The following is a 17,440-nucleotide window of genomic DNA, read 5'->3' on the forward strand; positions in this document are numbered from 1 at the left end:
CCAAAAGTGAAGTTACGTTACTTCTTCTTCTTCTTCTTCTTCTTCTTCTTTAGTGTTTATTGGCGGTTGGCAAACCAACTTGTAAGTGCATTACCGCCACCAACTGGACTGGAGTGTGGACAAGAGACTATGGAGAAAACAAGAAACAAAACAAAGGATCAAACTCTAGATTATTTTAAATGTATCAATTTCTCTTAGAAACGTAATCATCTCACACTATATATTGCCTGATGTTTTCCCTAACAGCCCTGATAGTGACAAGTCATGGAATTTTGCTTTCTTCAGTGTGTGGAAAACATAGGTGGAAAAGCACATTTCTCTGAGTAGGCCTACTATATTTCCTGCAAAGCAGTAAAAAATGCTCACAGTTTCTGGCTGGCTACAGTGTATACACTTTCCGGTTGGATGCTTTCCTATTATACTTAATGTATGATTGAGACCTGTATGACATTCTCATCCGAGAAATGACATTTTCCTCCCTTCTTTTAAACCCTACCTTCCTTCCGTCCCCCACCTTTGAATTTTTATAAAGATGTCTTCCTGTATCACTAAGATCCCAATGTTCTTGCCATGTTGTTTGTGCATATTTCTGAATGAATGTTTTAACCTCCGCTTTGCTGAGTGGAACTTCTATGTCTATGTTCATAATTCTGAGTGTTTGTTTGGCCAGAATATCCACCTGTTCATTACCCTCCACACCAACATGAGCAGGAACCCAGATGAACCGAGTTGCTATGCCTTTGTTTTGCATTTTATATAAAATTAGAAATATTTCATTTATTATGTCCATTCTTTATTATGTCCATTCTAAATGAAGATCTGCCTGATCTTGAACTTGATAATGCTGAAAAGCTGTCAGATGCAATTACACTATTATGTATTTCTTTCTCCTCTATCCATTTCTATTCTAATGACAACACCAATGCCAACAACTCTGTGGTGTATACTGACACAAGTTACGTTACTGTGCTGCCCCCCGCAGGATGAGTGTATGCAGTGGTGAAAGTGTGCCGGTCCTACCCGGTCCTTAGTACCGGTAAGATATTTCCAGGCGGTCCGGAGGACCAGGAAGAATTGACAGCTCCACCCGTGGAATTTATACTACGAAGGGAAGATATTTTGGTTTGGATTACTGGTCTGGGGGAAGCTCGCGAGTGTGTGTGTGTGTGTGTGTGTGTGTGTGTGTGTGTGTGTGTGTGTGTGTGTGTGTGTGTGTGTGTGTGTGTGTGTGTGTGTGTGTGTGTGTGTGTGTGTGTGTGTGTGTGTGTGTGTGTGTGTGTGTGTGTGTGTGTGTGTGTGTGTGTGTGTGTGTGTGTGTGTGTGTGTGTGTGTGTTTGTGTATGTTTGCGTTTGTGCGTATTGTGTTTGTTTCCCGGGGAAAACACTCACGAGAAACACCGGCTGTTGTTATGCCTGCTGTGGCGTTAAATTACTCCGTTCTCTGCTTGTAATTATGCCGTTACAAGCTTCAAAGTTGTATTTATCACCTGAATTTGCCGAAACAAGTTTAGTATTCTGAAAGCCAAGACTTTGTTTAATTGAAATCAGATGAAAACAAACTGTCACGGACCCTGCCGTGTTATCTATGATTACTATACGCCTTACATTCATAATGTCAGCCGGAGGGAGGGGGGTGACGCTGCTGGAAGAGCAGATTGTGAGGGAGAGGTGCCTGTCTTCGTCCCTTTACAAGCTTCAAAAATGTATTTATCGTGTGATTTTGGAAATGTTTCATATTCTGAAAGCCAAGACTTTGTTTGTTTAAAATCAAATAAAACACCCGAACCCCGAAAAAATAGTTTTTTTACGCAAATCCACGTTTATTTTGAAATGAGCCGTTGAGACTTCCGACTGATTTCGATAGAGCGGGTATTTGCTTTTTCACACTTGATCAGAACAGCGGGAGGAGAAAGGAATAGAGTGACTGAATGACAGCTAGAAAATTAGGCTACGTGGTAATTAAAGCAAAAATGCAAACGACGATTGTTCAGATGTTTAAGAGAAAGGAGAGAGATGAAGAAACTCAGAATGTGCTTAAAATTAGAAAAACAACACCCACAGATGACACAGGTGATGATGCTTATTTAGCCCATGAATGAACCTGGCCATGATGTATAATAAGTTAGCTAACTAGCAAACTGTATATCTTAAATATAAACATTACATATTTTTGCTTTGATATCTTCTATTTTAATCTGCACATTGTTGCATACATTTTGAGACATTTTATTTTATTAGTATTTTAATTTATGTAACCAATATTCTGAAAATTCTAAGAAAGACAGAGATTTGTACATTTTTGACTGTCTGCTGAATTTAGTTATACATTTGTATTCTAATTTATAACAGTTGAGGCCCAGGGGAGGAAGAGGAGACTCAGCCAGAAGAAGTGATGCTAGCCCTACTGCATACCCTTCTATATGGAAAGAAGAACAATATGAACAGTTCAAACTGAAAAATGAATGGATGTATGCTCACAATGGAAGGCTAGGCTGTACCCCATGCCATGATGTGAAGGATCTGGGTGTCATGGCATCCCGTGGTGTTAATATTGCTATTCAGTGGGCTGATGGAAAGATAATCCCAGCTGGTCAATCAAGGGATGTCCAGCTTTCATCACTGCGCAAAAAAATCCGTGAGCACAAGAACTCTGCAGCACATAATGAAGCAGTCAAGATTCTTCAGACAGCAGATAAATATATTCTTCTGAACATGAACGTGAGTAGTCAGGAGTCTTTGTTTGAGTCTACTGCCAAGGTATTCATGACAGCCTATTATGTGGCCAAGAACAACAAGCCTTTCACAGACTTTGAGAGTCTGATTGACCTGCAGCATGCACATCCTGCTGATTTAGGGCGTGTTCTGCATAGAAAAACTGTCTGTGTTAACATAATTGAGCATGTGTCATCACAGATGAAAAAGGAACTTCTAAAAAAGATAATAGAGACCAAGAGCAAAATCACAGTATTGGCTGATGAGTCAACCAGTGTTGGGCACAAATCAACACTAATTGTGTTCCTGAAGGCTCGTGTTGATGGAGACATGGAGCCCATTGCCTTTCCATTGGACCTGGTTGAGCTGGATGTCTGCTGCTCATATCAAGGAACAGATTATGGGTTGCTTGCTTAAAAATGGCTTCACTGTTGAGTTGCTGAGAGAAATCCTCATTGGATGTTGCAGTGATGGGGCCAGTGTCATGCTGGGAGTGAAGTCAGGTGTTGGGAAGTTGCTCCAGGATGACTTGCAGGCATCATACTATGGCACTGCCTTAATCACAGACTGGAGCTTGCTGTTGACCAGGCACTGGATGTGACAGGGGGAACAAAGGACTTCCAGGCATTCATGGACAGCCTATATTCATTATATAGCCAGTCACCAAAAAACATGAGGCAGCTGAGGGAATGTGCTCACAACCTGGACATCGCCCTCAGGAGGATTGGAAAAGTGTTCAGTGTTCGCTGGGTAGCTTCTTCGTGGAGGGCAGTCTCTGCAGTTTGGCAGTCTTATCCAGCCTTGGCACAACATTTCCGTGAGGCATCAGAGGATGATACAAGGGACAGCAGAGAGAGGGCCAAATTCAAAGGTCTGCTTTCTAAGTTGTGCTCCATCAACTTCCTGAAAAGTCTCGCACTGATGGCAGATGTTCTGACTGAACTTAAGAACTTGTCAGAAATTCTTCAGAACAGGAAGACCACACTCCCAAAGGCCCATGACATCATGACGACGTATGTCAAACGTATAGAAAGTTTCAATCGCTACCCAGGACAACATGCAGTTGATGCCAGTCAGGCAGAGGAAGTGATGGAATTCAAGGGAGAGGAGTTAAGAGTTGGCAGGTCTCCCATCATTGACTCTGCTCAGTTCATCCGAGCAGTGGCAGACAATATGAAAGAAAGACTCTTCACAACCACAGCAAACAGAGCACAGGCCAGTGTTGCAGCCAACCGAAAAGAGGCTTATAACAGCCTTATCAATCAAATGGCAGTCCTCAACCCTGACAACTGGGACCATGACAATCCTCGATTTGGAGATAATGAGGTGAGGGCTTTGTGTGATGTCCTACATGTGAACCAACAAGAGGCCCATCTTGGATTCACAGAATACAAGGCCAGTGGAGGAAGAAACATTCCCAACAAAATGAAGAAGTTGCTCATGGCAGTGGACACACTGTCTCCAAGCAATGCTGACTGTGAACGGGGGTTCAGCACAATGAACAACATCATAACTGAGTATAGGAGCAAACTTACAACAAAAAATGCAGCAAATCTCCTCTTCATCAGCTCTGTGGGACCACCATGCAGACAGTGGGATCCACTGCCTTACGTGAAGACCTGGCTGGGCAAAGGAAGAAGAGCAGCCCACTCAACAAGCTGCATGGCTCGCCGGTACACAGAAGAGGAGAGCTACTTCAGCCCTCTGTGGAAAATGTGGAAAAGTGTGTAGTTTACCTCCCTCAACATGCCTTGCTAATGGTCTGTTAAGTTTTGACACAAGTTGTATGCACAATTGAAAATAAATAATTTACTATAATGTCAAGTGTTTCTAATTTCTACCCCATAAAGGAATTACAAATGTGAAGTTTGTGTTCAGGGATGCATGAAGCTGGGGGCGGGAGGAGAACAATATGAACCAATGAAGGTCGGGGTAGCATTATAGTACCTGCAAGAAATTCAAACCACTTTCACCCCTGATGTATGTTAGTTATTACAGTACTTCACCGTGATGCCACTAAAACACAACCTAACATATCACGAATTGCTAATACTCAGTCTTTGGAGAAATACTCAAATCCTTTACTTAAGTAAAATAACACATAGGTTACTACTGTCTTAAAATGTGTTAAATGACTTAAATTGTCTTGTAAAAGTATGAAAGTATTAGCATATAATGTACTCCTACTGCAAAATGGCCCATTTCAGAATAATTTAAAGCAAAATTAAGGAAGAATTATCAGCTAAATGTACTTCAAGCATCAACAGTAAAAGTACCTGTTATGCAGGATGGATAATTTCATTATGGTATATTATTATAGTTATTATAATATCCTTTTTGTAAAATGTAAGAGCATTTTAGAATTGTACTTCGTCAATGAGGAGTACATTTAGATACTTAAAATACTGTGTAGATTAGTAATACAGTACTGCATTTTAGTAGGCTATAAGTATGTAGTTTTAAATGTATCAAACAATGTAACTGTGACTATTAAATAAATCTTGTGGAGTAAAAAGCAAAATATGTGTCTATGATATGTAGATGAGTTGAAGTATAAAGTAGCAATATATAAGTAAAGTACAAATATATCCCAAAAAAGTACTTAAGTATCATACTGGAGTTAATCTACACACATCATTCACCTCCATACACTGCCTGACTTTTAGAAATTAGATGAAACAATCAGTTTCCTTACGATATTTTCCAAAAACTACCTGTTCTTCAAATCTGCATGAAAATCTTTCCAAATATAACACAGAAAGTTTTCACCGAAGCCAGTTAGATAACTGTGGGACAAAATCAGCAATGTACATAATACAATTAATGATGGCTTAATTTAATTTGGCTGCTATTGGTTCAGGTATTGTTCAGGTATTGTACTGTCATGGCAATGATATACAAATTAAATTAAATGAACGGAAAAATGTCCCGTATTGGTAATATATTGTCTTCATGGACAGCAGTACTATGACCTCCTCCAGGCTGACTCTGAATTCAACAATTGGTAAGGATCATTTTGAAGTGCAGACTTGTATTATTTTACTTGATGTTAAACATCTATGTGTCTTTCATGACATGTTGAGCCTAGCATGGCAACCAACATATTGGGAGTGGAGCTAGCCTACAGCGAAACACAAATAAAAACACCTTCAATAAACTCAAATAATATAATCTTTCCGTGTTATGTATGTTATGTATTTATTACTTTAGCAAGCTATAGCCACAATGCTATACGGTGTCTAGCTAGTGGTAGCTTCAACTCTTAGTAATGAAAAGTTATTTGTTTGTATTTATACATAAGAACGAAAATCAAGATGGAATCAGCTTTAAAAGAGTTGGAAAGTGTAGTTTTCAAATTGTATTGGAGCTAAGCTAGTTACTAGCTTCATATGTGAGCTAAGCTAGGCTAAACAAACATAGCCTAAGATGACAAACAATATGAAAGTGTTTATTTTAATAACATTTTAAAGGACGCATTGGAGTGTATTTCTATATATAGGTAATTTAGATTTCTTTAGGCAGATAATTGGGGATTTACAGTATCACATTACATTTCTATTCACACACCATGTATATGTAATTACATGCTTGTAGAGCATTCAGTTTGGGCTATACATATACATCTATTCTTGTATTGTTGAGATATCTTCTTTTTTTGCTGTAATATGGAATTTGACATTTTTTGTGAATTTTTGTATGGGTGAGACCGAGCATTCTATTGTGTTTGTTGTGTTCTAGAATATTTAAATGACGGAATGTGTCTTGATCTATGGCCTTGATACATCATCATCATTCTTACATTCTAGAACTATATTTCCCCTGTGTCCAGGTAACATAGTGAAAATTCAGTTCAGAAACCGATCGGTAACAGACAGTTGAGTCCAACTTCTGGTTAAAAAAAAAAGAATTGGAAAAATAACCAAGATGTTTAGCGTAGATTGGTTCCGTGGTTCTTTTTCTTTCCTTTGTTCGAACAAGGGAAAGCAAAAACATGCCACAGATGATGTGGCTGTTGACAGCACAACCTGTCTCAGCTCATGTTGGAGGTAAGAACATTGTTAAAAGTTCATTTAATTGTGTCCTAACTAATCATGTATACACTCAGTTTAATTAGCTAACATTTTTAGTGTTTTGATGGATTACATTTGTTGTATTTAATCATTTAACTTTCATAAAAATAATACTTGCATATGGATAATGCTTTATAACTGGCTAAACATTTCCATCTGTGTTTCTCAGTAGAAAAAGTGCTGCTGCTTCTCCAGTCTCAGCAAATACAGTGAAGGCTAGTAAGAAGAAGTCAAAGGAGAGTAGGTGTAGCGAGGTATGTTTGACAGAAAGTGTCAGAGCTTCATGTCCTTTAAGTCGACTCTACCATTATTATTTAGATTAGTTTATATGTAAGTAACCACAATAACCAATATGTCTGACATTGTTTACTTATTATTGTTGGTCTTTTCCCTCTACAGAAGAAAGGAAATGTTGGAAGAAACGAAAGGTACGAATTTTCATCCTGTATATTTTTTGTTCAGTTTTTAAATCATATTTTGTCTTAACTCATTTATTTTAGTAAATGATTTTACTCAGAAATCCCTGAGAGAAATGGTTATAACATCTGGGCATCAGGAATCCTCACATGTTTCTCCATCCTATTTTGTGACTATTGTGAACAAGTATTTCGTTTTACAATGACATAACCAATACTTTTTCTCTCTAGATCTGTGACCACCTTAACGGCCTCATCTACCGACACAAATGGGACAGCCAAGAAGACACGTTGGTGGAATAAGCTTTTTAAACGGGGCAAGGTATGTTTCACAAACACAGCCAGAACTCAACACTAACCAGATAGTTACTAGTCACGACTAAATGAGTAAAATCTGATACTGAAGTTTGTTTTTCCTCCAACAGGGAAAATGTCAGGTCTCACCGGCTACAGATACCAGCGCAGAACAGAGGAAGTAAGTACAATTATTTTATACAGCTTTCACTGTCTGTCAGGAACAAAGAAAGCCAGTCTTCAGCTCCCACACATAAAGTAGTGCTGAAAAGATGTGTCGTAAAATCCAGCAATTAGTCAGCACTTTTTGATCTTCCTGTTCTCTAATCGTGAAGTTAATTCGTGTTTTTGTTAATGGATATTTAGTTTGATGGCTGAAAAAAGGTCTGCATTTTACACAAGCTTAAAAGATATTCAAGTTTTGTTTTGAGACGTGAAATACGTACACTTGTGAATCTGTAATCTTTCTCACTTGGACATATGATCAATTGTACAGTACTTGGGTACACATGACGTCCATCTCACCTGGTTTAGATTTATTCTGGAAGGGATTCAATGTAACAAAGGACATTTCGAATGTTGTCACTGATTGTGCCAATAACGAATAAAACCTAACATTCTTCTTCCAGCAGCAGTCCAAAAGCACCAAAAGAGTCCAGCTCGTTTTCTCACCAGGATGAGGTGATGCCGTTTGTTCTGGATGAGGAGTTTTATGATGAACTATTTGATAGGGGCCTGTTGCCTGAGCCGCCATCCAAAAGCAAGACCAGCAGCAGACCTGCAACCCCTCAAGAGACAGACAAACAGGAGTCAATCTTAGAGTCTCACCAGGATGATGTGGTGCAGTTTGAAGACGACCCTTCTGAGCTTTCCGACAACCTTTCGGAGCTTCCCCACAACTCCCAGACAGACCTTTCCTGTGGCAGTCCTGGAAAACCAAAAGAGACCAAACAGCAGCAGAAGTCTCACCAGGATGAAGTGGTGCCGGACATCCCAGAGCCGGAGGAAGACTTGTATGAAGACGACTGGAATGAGCATTCTGACGACTCCCAGGAAGAGCTTCCCATCAAAGAGGACGCCATCAAGACAGAATTTATCAGGTAGGTTAAAAATACCTCCACATTTACTGATGACACTTTTACTCAATATCTTAGATTGCAAAACGTCCACAATTTAGCGATTTTTTTTAGCAAATAAGCTGTCTGACTATAATGATATCATAATATGTGAGGGCCTATTTGTCATCTTTATCACATACTTTAAATGTCAATCTGTTTTTTTTCCTTCAGCAGTCCTGGTACTCCAAAAAAGACGAACAAGCAGAATGGAGTGGTTCCGATCGCCCCAGCTCTCTCCCTCTATGGTGGACAACCAGAATTCACGGATGATACGTTTTTGCTGGAGACGTGCATTATGGAAGAGTTTAACAAGTGAGCTAAGAACTGATACACTCCAAATTAAGATATTAGATTCCTAAAGCTTTACGTTATAGGACCATTGACTAATCGTTCCTTCTTTAAAGGTCCCATGTCATGCTTTTCTGGTTATTACCCGTCCCCTTGTGTGTTATGAAGCTTTTTATGCATGTAAACGGTCTGCCCCAGAACACCTCGTTGGAGATGTATCTTTGTCCATTGTTTTCTTCCTGGGTACAGTGACGTGCCCATACCCAAATGGACCAATCCGTGGAGCCGTTATATTTTTCTCAGCTGCAGCTCCGCCGATTTCTCCGCCAGAGATGGCGGGACGCGGCGAGGCTGTGAGTCTGTGAATCTGTGAGTCACACAAACTCCCAGCCAGGCTGCGGATGTGTGTGTGTGCTCGGGCTGGTTTCGAGCTGGTTTCGGGCTGGGTTTTGCTGTGTCTCGCTGTCTCGCAGACGGCCACTGGGCTCACAGGGAGGGGGGACAGGAGCTCCAACAAGCCGTTTAGGACAGAGAGTGAATACACATACTATACAGAGATGCTGTATGAGAAACCAATGGGATTTTGGAATATTGCACAATATACATTTATTTTAGTAGACCTCAACAATGGAATTATGATCAGTAGAAATGGCCATGACATGGGACCTTTAAGAGGCAAGATGTTTTTACTTATTCTTCTCCCTGATGGTTGATTTGCTTCAACATTATTCAGTGTGTGTTGTGTTGATAAAGACACTTTTCAAAGCGCCTTGTCATATTTATTGACCGTGTGGTTGTCTTTTTCCCTTCCAAGAACCCCAAGAACTCCAGATGGCATCGGTGATGCTGTGAAGGCTAAACCCACCAACATCAAGTGCTTGGGGTAAGTAACAATTCCGTCAAAAATGGGCTTTAGTTTATGATTTTTCAGAGAATAAGAGATGATATTGACTGCTCATGTTGCGTTTTCAGACTTCCAAACCTCTCAAACACGTGCTATATGAACTCCAGCCTTCAGGGCCTCCTGACACTGGAGAACTTCGTCCAGGACTTACAGCGCCAGAAGGAGGTCTGGGATCCATTATCTGATGCCCAACTGTTAAGGTACAACACACACACACACACACACGCACGCACGCACGCACGCACGCACGCACACACCTGTCCCCTTCAGGTTTACCCAAATCCTGTGGAAGAAAATGGAATACCAGATCCAACCCTTCTATTTTTCCTACTGCAGAGAATTCCTAGCGATCAAAGACGCCCACACCTCCAGCGACATCAACAGTAAAAGGGGCCTCCTGTACTCATTCAAGAACGTGGTCTCTGTTCAGGCTCCAGAATTCCGCGACTACGAGCAAAAGGTGAGTCAGCTGGTTTCATGTTTGATTATATCACCTCCTCCTGATAGTTTCTTCTCTGTGTATTAACCCCTCTGTGTGTGTTCCGTGTTTTTACAGGACGCTCACGAGTTCATCATATCAGTCCTGAACCAGATGAGGAATCTGTCCCCACTTCTGCAGGACATGGCAACCTGCATGGGACAAACATACACCTGCCCTGTGGAACGCAACATGGTGTTCCAGATGGAGAACATCAGGACATGCAAGAGGTAAAACCATACAGACAAATATCACAAAGACGTTTTCCCCCTAAGACACGCCCTGGTCCGGTTAAGCAGGTGGTTGTGTCTTGACCTCTGTGGCTGTATTTTTACACAAGTTGTTCCTTTAATATGCAGATGCGGAAATCAGTCGAGAAGAGACGAAGTGTTCACAAACCTGTCCCTGGATCTGTTTCCTGGAGTCTCGGTGGAAGAGATGCTTCAGGAATACCAAAAGGTAAGACTCGCCTGTCAAATCCTCACAGCCTGAACACACACGTTGCGTTATTTTGTAATGTGTAACACTGTTGTGTTGTGCCTATCCTGTAGGAGACCAAGTTGGAATACAAGTGCGAGTGCGGAGGAAGAACATCTGGCCAGAGATCAACTTTTAAGACCATGCCAAAGTGAGTGACAACTGCGCCACACTAACCCAAAGAAATGATTTAAGTTCATGATAGAAAACCGATTAAAAAACATAGTGATCGATCCTTAACCATCTTTTTTTTTCTTCTGCAGAGTGCTCATCTTGCACCTGAAGCGTTTCTGGTTCACTTCCGACTACAGGATGGAGAAGTTACACTACGCCATCAAGCTGCAGAATAACCTGCAGGTGTCTGGCAACGAGGTAAAAAAACAAAAGTCACCTGAACACAAACAGAAGCATCAGGCCAACTGGGAAGTGAATACATGTGTTTTGCTGCTGTTATGTGTGTGTGAAACTAACGCTGTGTTTCTTTCCCAGGTTGACACTTGCTACAGTCTGGTCAGCACCGTCAGTCATCTAGGCGACAGTGGAGAAGGAGGTAAAATAATCAAACACTGTAGGCTGAATGGGACCTTCAGTTTAGTCATTAGAAACAAGAATTTCTGTACAACTTGGGAAATACAAAAGCAAATACTGTATTTAATGTCTGGTATCACTTAAAGCGGCAACTCAATGTTTGAACAAAGATCTCTCTCTTTCTCTCTATCTCTTTAGGACACTACATCTGTGACAGCGTTCATCCCGACGACAGTCCAGACAAGCCAACCGACAGGTGGCTCACCTTCAACGACTTGGAAGTCTTTAAAACAACAGGAGTATCTGTGTGTAAGCAGCAGAAGGAGTCGGCCTACATCCTGTTTTACAAAAAACAGGTAAGAAGACAGCACTGATCACAACCTACACTAAGGTCCAGGAGATAGAACCCACCAGTGTATTTACTCTGAGTGTTTCTGTATTCTCAGGAATAGGAGGTGGTCCAGCAGGAGTGCCAGCGCCCACAGATCTAACGTGGGGCGGCAGAACAGGTGCAGACAGATCGGCGTCTTATGGATGTCCACCGAAGGGGGTTTGCAGTACCTCGTGGATTGGGAGGGATATGGTCCTGAGGAGCGTTCAGCCTGCCCCGTCGTCAGATTCTGGAATAAATTAAAAAATATATAAAATATATTTTAAGATCATGTTTAATCATCTGATTCGTCTGTACATTGCTGTTTTAGTATGTGTTCTTCTAATTAGTGTCTACAGTGTGCCTATTGAGCTGTTTAGAGCCATGTGGGACAAAACCTGATCCTGCCCTCCCTCTGACTGTCTAAAGTGAACGGTGACTGCAAAAACTACACTACTTTAATGTGTGTGGCAAAAAATAATGACCATAGGGGCAAAGTGCTGTCATCCCCACCATACGTCATCTCACATAATTCAGAGCTGATTGGCTGTAAGTACGTGTGCCGCAAAAAGTGTGGTGTGTGAAGAGGAGGAGAGAGAGCTGCAGTGAGGCGTCCTAAAACCAGGAAGTAAGCTGCGCATGGCTTCCCTCCACAAAAAAGCAACGAGATTTCTCCATAGGATTTTAGAAAATAGCTCAAAAATAAGATCTGTGGGAAACGTAGCTGTTAGATAGATGTACGTTTTGTTCAGCCGGATAATATCCACATGTCTACCCTACTTTTATAATTTTCGAATCAAAAATCTATTGATTAGATTAGATTTATGATAGACTTTTGAAACTACAAGAAGATAAGGAGGACTTTTACAAAAAAGTAATAGAGATTTTTGTCCAGAAGGATAGGCAAATGGACATAATCTTCAAGTCAAGGTAAGACTGCAATTTTATTGAAAATGGGATCTTACTAAGAGAGAACAATTCAATATTTAAATGATAAAATTAATTTTTTTTGGGTATCCTTCTGTTGAACTGTCTGTTTAAAAGTAATTGAAGCATCAGACAAAAAAAGCTTTTGAAAATAATATTATATTTTGATTTAATATATTTGTAAACCTGAAGAGTCAGTGCCAGTGCCTCACCAGCCATGAACCTCTCTGCAGAAGCTTATATATAGACATCTGAGTCCACTCTCAGGACAGTTCCGGTGCAGACCTCCACTCTCAGGACAGTTCCGATGCAGACCTCCACTCTCAGGACACCTCCACCATAGATATATATAAACACTAGATGACTCACCCGCGCTGCTGGCCAATTGAGACCGACGTTGCCACTTGGCCGCCATCTTGCTACAGGCAGTTCTCTCATTCATAACATTATGGTTTACTATTTAAATAACCATAGCTTGCTCAATTTTTAACCAATTTTCAAACGGTTTGGTTTTTTATAAACATCAAATATGTAGTTATGATACTGCATACTTATAATCATGGACTTTCATATGAAAATAACATTAATCAGATAAAGCAATAGCTATACACACACACACACACAAGGTATTTATATTAAATATTTGCCGGTGTATATATTTCCATTTATTTTATTATATTGTTAATATTTCAAATAAATTATAAAATTAAAATACATTTATATTTTATATATAAAAATCGGTCTCATGTTACCACTCTGTAAGCCAAGAGTTGTTAATTTAGCAATGCCTTAGCTTTAAGAACAGGGACACAACTAATGACAATAGCATATGTTGGTATATTATTTAGATATTCACACCTTTATCAGAAGAACCAAACCAACATAAAATGTGCTCACAGACAGGCCAGTTCTGTCTAATTTATCACAATTATTTTTGACATGAGATCTTCATATCATCCTAGTTTTGTATTTAGTTTCTAGATTTGTAAACAAATCCAGAACCTTTGAAATATGTTATTGAAAAAAGACCAAGAATAATATAAACTGTACCATGTGTCCTTTTGTGTCCTTCTGTAGTCCATTTGTGGTTTGTCTTGTCTCACCCCGGCTGATATATCACAAAATCCACTGTTTAAATTGTTCCCTATATTGCCCCTATGCAATATAGGGAACAATTTAAACATAAACTATCCTATGTGTCCTTGGGTGTTATGAAAGGCGGCCCCCCAAAATAAATGTATTATTATTATTAAGAAGAACACATGGCACACCAACAATCAATCACCGTCCAGCCTCAGCTTTGGTATTCTTTCACAACCATGTTATGGGTTTATTAGACTGAGCAAACATAAACATATGTGGGGAACATAGTGCTGCGTCTCCTGCCAACTCCTCACTCCTGAAGTGCTCACTGCAGAGCAGTGTCCTGTCACAGGAAACAAAACCGTCCCTTCTTTGGGCGAGTTTCCACTGCCTCCTCCTCTCTTTGGTTTTGGGAAACCTTAAAAACATGAGAAAGGTAGCCAGATATATAAATTATTGTCAACATGTTCCTCCCTTCTTTCCTTTAACATTAAGGGTAGGACAAAAATACACACCGAAATTATCATATTTTTGGTATGTATGCATGTATGTATAGCCTACTTTAAGAATAAGACAACCACACTAAGAGTAATACAAAAGGTGTCCAATAGAAACATTAAATAATTGTGTAAAGAAATGGTAACAACATATTCTAAAGAGGCTGGGTCAACAACAATCTTGCAATACTATTATCTCACATAGCCCCACTGATCCTGTGTAGCAGGACTTGTAATGTACATACATCCACTAAGTAATTAACGATTATCCTAATTGTAGTCATAATATTGTCATATCTTACACGTGAAAGGTGATCCCACGGGTTCTTGTTTCCAGACTGTGGTGATTAGAGCATCCGTAGGCTGCACAAAAGTCCGGCATAGTCAGGTACTTCTGTAAACACAAAGCCAGCAAATTCCTGTATCATAATGCAAGATGTTTTTAACAAGCCAAACCACTTGGAAGAAATCATGTGTAACTTAAGTTGTGTTGAAAGAAAGAGCAGTTCTGCCTCTCCCACTGGTGGAGTTGTGGGTCAACTTTGTAATACTAGGTCTCACTGACAGCCTCTTGTTATTAGCCAGCTAATAAATACAACCACATACACAAAGAAAAGCTGCAATTTCAACATGTCCAAGCATCCTGTATCATAGCCATGCTAATCATGTTTATAATAAACCAAACCGTTTGTAAATCAGTCAAGATTTCAGTGAGTTAAGAGTATTTTCGTGCAGATCACTCACCTGACAACAGCTACCATAACGCGAATCAGAGTAACTGTTGACTGTAGCAAGATGGCGGCCGGTCAGCTACGCTGGAAAATCTCCCATGAGCCATCTAGTGTTTATATATATCTATGACCTCCACTGTCAGTACAGGAAGTGCACGCTAAGAATTCCAAAATAAAATCACCACTATCAGTACAGTGCCACTTTCCAAACAGGAAATGCACGCAAATATAAAATAAAATCGGATCGTGACACTTAATATAATACATATGTATATATGTATATATAGATATATATATCTATATATATAGATATAACAGGAAATGCACGCTAATACAACATAAAATAGCACTGACACTTATTATCTATATATATAGATATATATATATATATATATATAGATAGATATATTTATTTATATATATAAATACGACATCTTGTATTTTAGTTACACCCGCTAGACAACAGTGGAAGGTTCGAGAAACAACCGTGTTTGCCGGGTGCACCGCGGCGGAGGTGGAGAGGTTCCAGCTCTCCTCCACCCCGCTGCTGGACCCGTGGGACCCGTGGGACCCGTGGGACCCCTGGACGGTGCGTCTTGGTCACGCTTCATATCGGCCGGCGCGGAGGCCCTCCGACAGTGGGTCGCGTTTGCCATTCGATCAGTGAGAGGAGAAAAATGCAACAACAATTGTCAAAATCCGTTAATATATGGATGAGTGTGAGGGGGGGGGCTGGACACAGGCCGTGGGGGGACACCCGAGACCGGGCAATGTCCCCGGTAGAAACCGGGTGAAATAACCTAAAAAATTATAAAACCGGGGGAAAGTGGAAAAAAGTGCCCGAAAATAGGCACTCGTGAGGCGGACAGAGTCCCCTGTCAACTCCCGTTACATATCTCCGTGGTGTCATTTGAGCGAAAAACTTTTACGAGAACCAGGCTGGGGGGGTCAAAAGGGCTTGACCAAGGCCGACCCAAAGTGCACGGTGGTCGGACTCATCACCTCCGTGATGAGTCTCCATTGTGATTTGAAAACTTCCATCAAACGAGTCCTTCGGTGGGCGGGAAAAAAACGCGTCAGAATCGTCACTTCCTGTACTGACAGTGGAGGTGTCCTGAGAGTGGAGGTCTGCACCGGAACTGTCCTGAGAGTGGAGGTCTGCAGGCAGGCTCCCATGTTAACTCCTGCCTATGTCAGGCTGATCAGGTCCGAGCTCTTTTACTCTCAGCTTTCCCTCCAGTGTCCTCCTCTCAAAGGGTGTTTCTTTAAGTGATTAAACATAATTTTCCTTCTCCATATTCACTATCTAGTTTTGTTTACTCCGTCTCCGTCTAACTCTCTCTCATTCAAACGTCAATCACTCACTCTGGGCTCCTGCTGCCCCCTAGTTGTTGGCGGTGTCAACAGCTGCTTTGGGCGCAGCCTTCGTGCACTCCTTTAATGTGATAACAGAGGTGTAACGTTTTGCCTGTCAATCAATCAATCAATCAATCAATCAATCAATGTTTATTTATACAGCCCAATATCACAAATGTTACATTTGTCTCAGTAGTCTTCACAGTTTGTACGACACCCTCTGTCCTTAGACCCTCACATCGTACAAGGAAAAACTTCCGGAGAAAACCCACAGTTTAAAGAAAAAAAAAAAACATTCCAAGGATGTGTTTTGGACGTTGTTGGGGTGGTAACACATTAAAGATTTTCTTTATAAAACGTTCCCTCAATGTTACATGATAACAACATTTGGAACATTCTCCAAGAAACATTCTGAAAATGTTTTCAGGATGTTATTCTTTTTTTATAAAACGTTCCTGTGATTAACACGGTCATGGTCAATGTCAGATTTATTTCTAGAGTGCTTTAAAAACAAACGTGTTGCTTTTGTTTGAAAAGGATGCTTAAAAAAAATCACCATATTTTGCTTTTGAAAAAAAGAAACAAGCACGTAATTCATGATAAGCTGTAAGCAGATATTGCATGTTTGCGGTGTCATGAGTTCCCAGCTAGACATTTTTGTTACCATTCATTGTTCTAGGAATGTTTTCAGCGGGACGTTTTATTTTGGTTCCCGGAATGTTCTTCTGAAAGGTAGGATAACGTTCGTTAAAAACATTCTTGACATTTTTGGTTATAACTTTCTTAAGATGTATGAGCACATTGAGACAATGAATAGGACGTATAAAAACGAATTTGCATGGCAATATTCACTCACACAGACGTGGATTCTAAAAGTACAATATACACTTCTCGCTAGAAATGTAATCAAAAAGCATTTTAATGGCAAACTATCCTGCAATTTAGGACTTTACAGAGGGTTATTTGTGAATATATGACCCGGCCACCGGAGCATTTGCAATCAACGGGAGCATCAGCCCATATGCCGCAAATTGTTGTTTCTTACACGACCACTAGAGGTGCTAAACGTTAAAACGGGACTATAGGTCGTAATAAGCTGCTGAACAATCGACCAATTTGGTAGTTTTTTGGAGGACAAGCTGTTATTTTTGCATCAGTGGTAAAATCAATTTAGGAAAGGCTTTGGTTGTC

The 17,440-nt window shown here is 40.3% G+C and overlaps 2 protein-coding genes and 1 long non-coding RNA gene across 5 annotated transcripts; 2 read left to right on the top strand and 1 right to left on the bottom strand.

Annotated features, from left to right (window-relative positions):
* Positions 1-3,179: 3,179 nt before the first annotated feature.
* Positions 3,180-4,498, top strand: LOC139433103 (E3 SUMO-protein ligase KIAA1586-like). Its single transcript, XM_071201986.1, has one exon. It carries the CDS (start codon positions 3,343-3,345, stop codon positions 4,441-4,443), a length of 1,101 nt encoding a protein of 366 aa, XP_071058087.1. The 5' UTR covers positions 3,180-3,342; the 3' UTR covers positions 4,444-4,498.
* A 2,058-nt stretch (positions 4,499-6,556) lies between these two features.
* LOC117440281 (uncharacterized) lies at positions 6,557-11,947 on the top strand. 3 transcript variants are annotated; one of them, XM_034076584.2, is made up of 17 exons: positions 6,557-6,758; positions 6,952-7,036; positions 7,182-7,210; positions 7,430-7,520; positions 7,624-7,673; positions 8,122-8,592; positions 8,782-8,922; positions 9,713-9,781; positions 9,871-10,002; positions 10,139-10,262; positions 10,359-10,510; positions 10,640-10,739; positions 10,832-10,908; positions 11,021-11,129; positions 11,247-11,307; positions 11,484-11,641; positions 11,732-11,947. In XM_034076584.2, the coding sequence occupies exons 1-17, from the start codon at positions 6,637-6,639 to the stop codon at positions 11,735-11,737; spliced, it is 1,977 nt and encodes a 658-aa protein (XP_033932475.2). In that variant the 5' UTR covers positions 6,557-6,636; the 3' UTR covers positions 11,738-11,947. The 3 variants fall into 3 exon arrangements, with proteins under 3 accessions (XP_033932475.2, XP_071058074.1, XP_071058075.1); XM_071201973.1 differs by having other exon boundaries at positions 8,785-8,922; XM_071201974.1 differs by having other exon boundaries at positions 8,125-8,592.
* A 1,934-nt stretch (positions 11,948-13,881) lies between these two features.
* LOC139433090 (uncharacterized) lies at positions 13,882-15,050 on the bottom strand. The gene is made up of 3 exons (XR_011642653.1): positions 14,907-15,050; positions 14,465-14,556; positions 13,882-14,083 (listed from the first exon to the last, which is right to left on the bottom strand). It is a non-coding gene; the product is annotated as an uncharacterized lncRNA (long non-coding RNA).
* Between the last annotated feature and the right edge of the window lie 2,390 nt (positions 15,051-17,440).

The sequence above is a fragment of the Pseudochaenichthys georgianus genome, chromosome 24, assembly GCF_902827115.2.
Source record: "Pseudochaenichthys georgianus chromosome 24, fPseGeo1.2, whole genome shotgun sequence".
NCBI classification, from domain to species: domain Eukaryota; kingdom Metazoa; phylum Chordata; class Actinopteri; order Perciformes; family Channichthyidae; genus Pseudochaenichthys; species Pseudochaenichthys georgianus.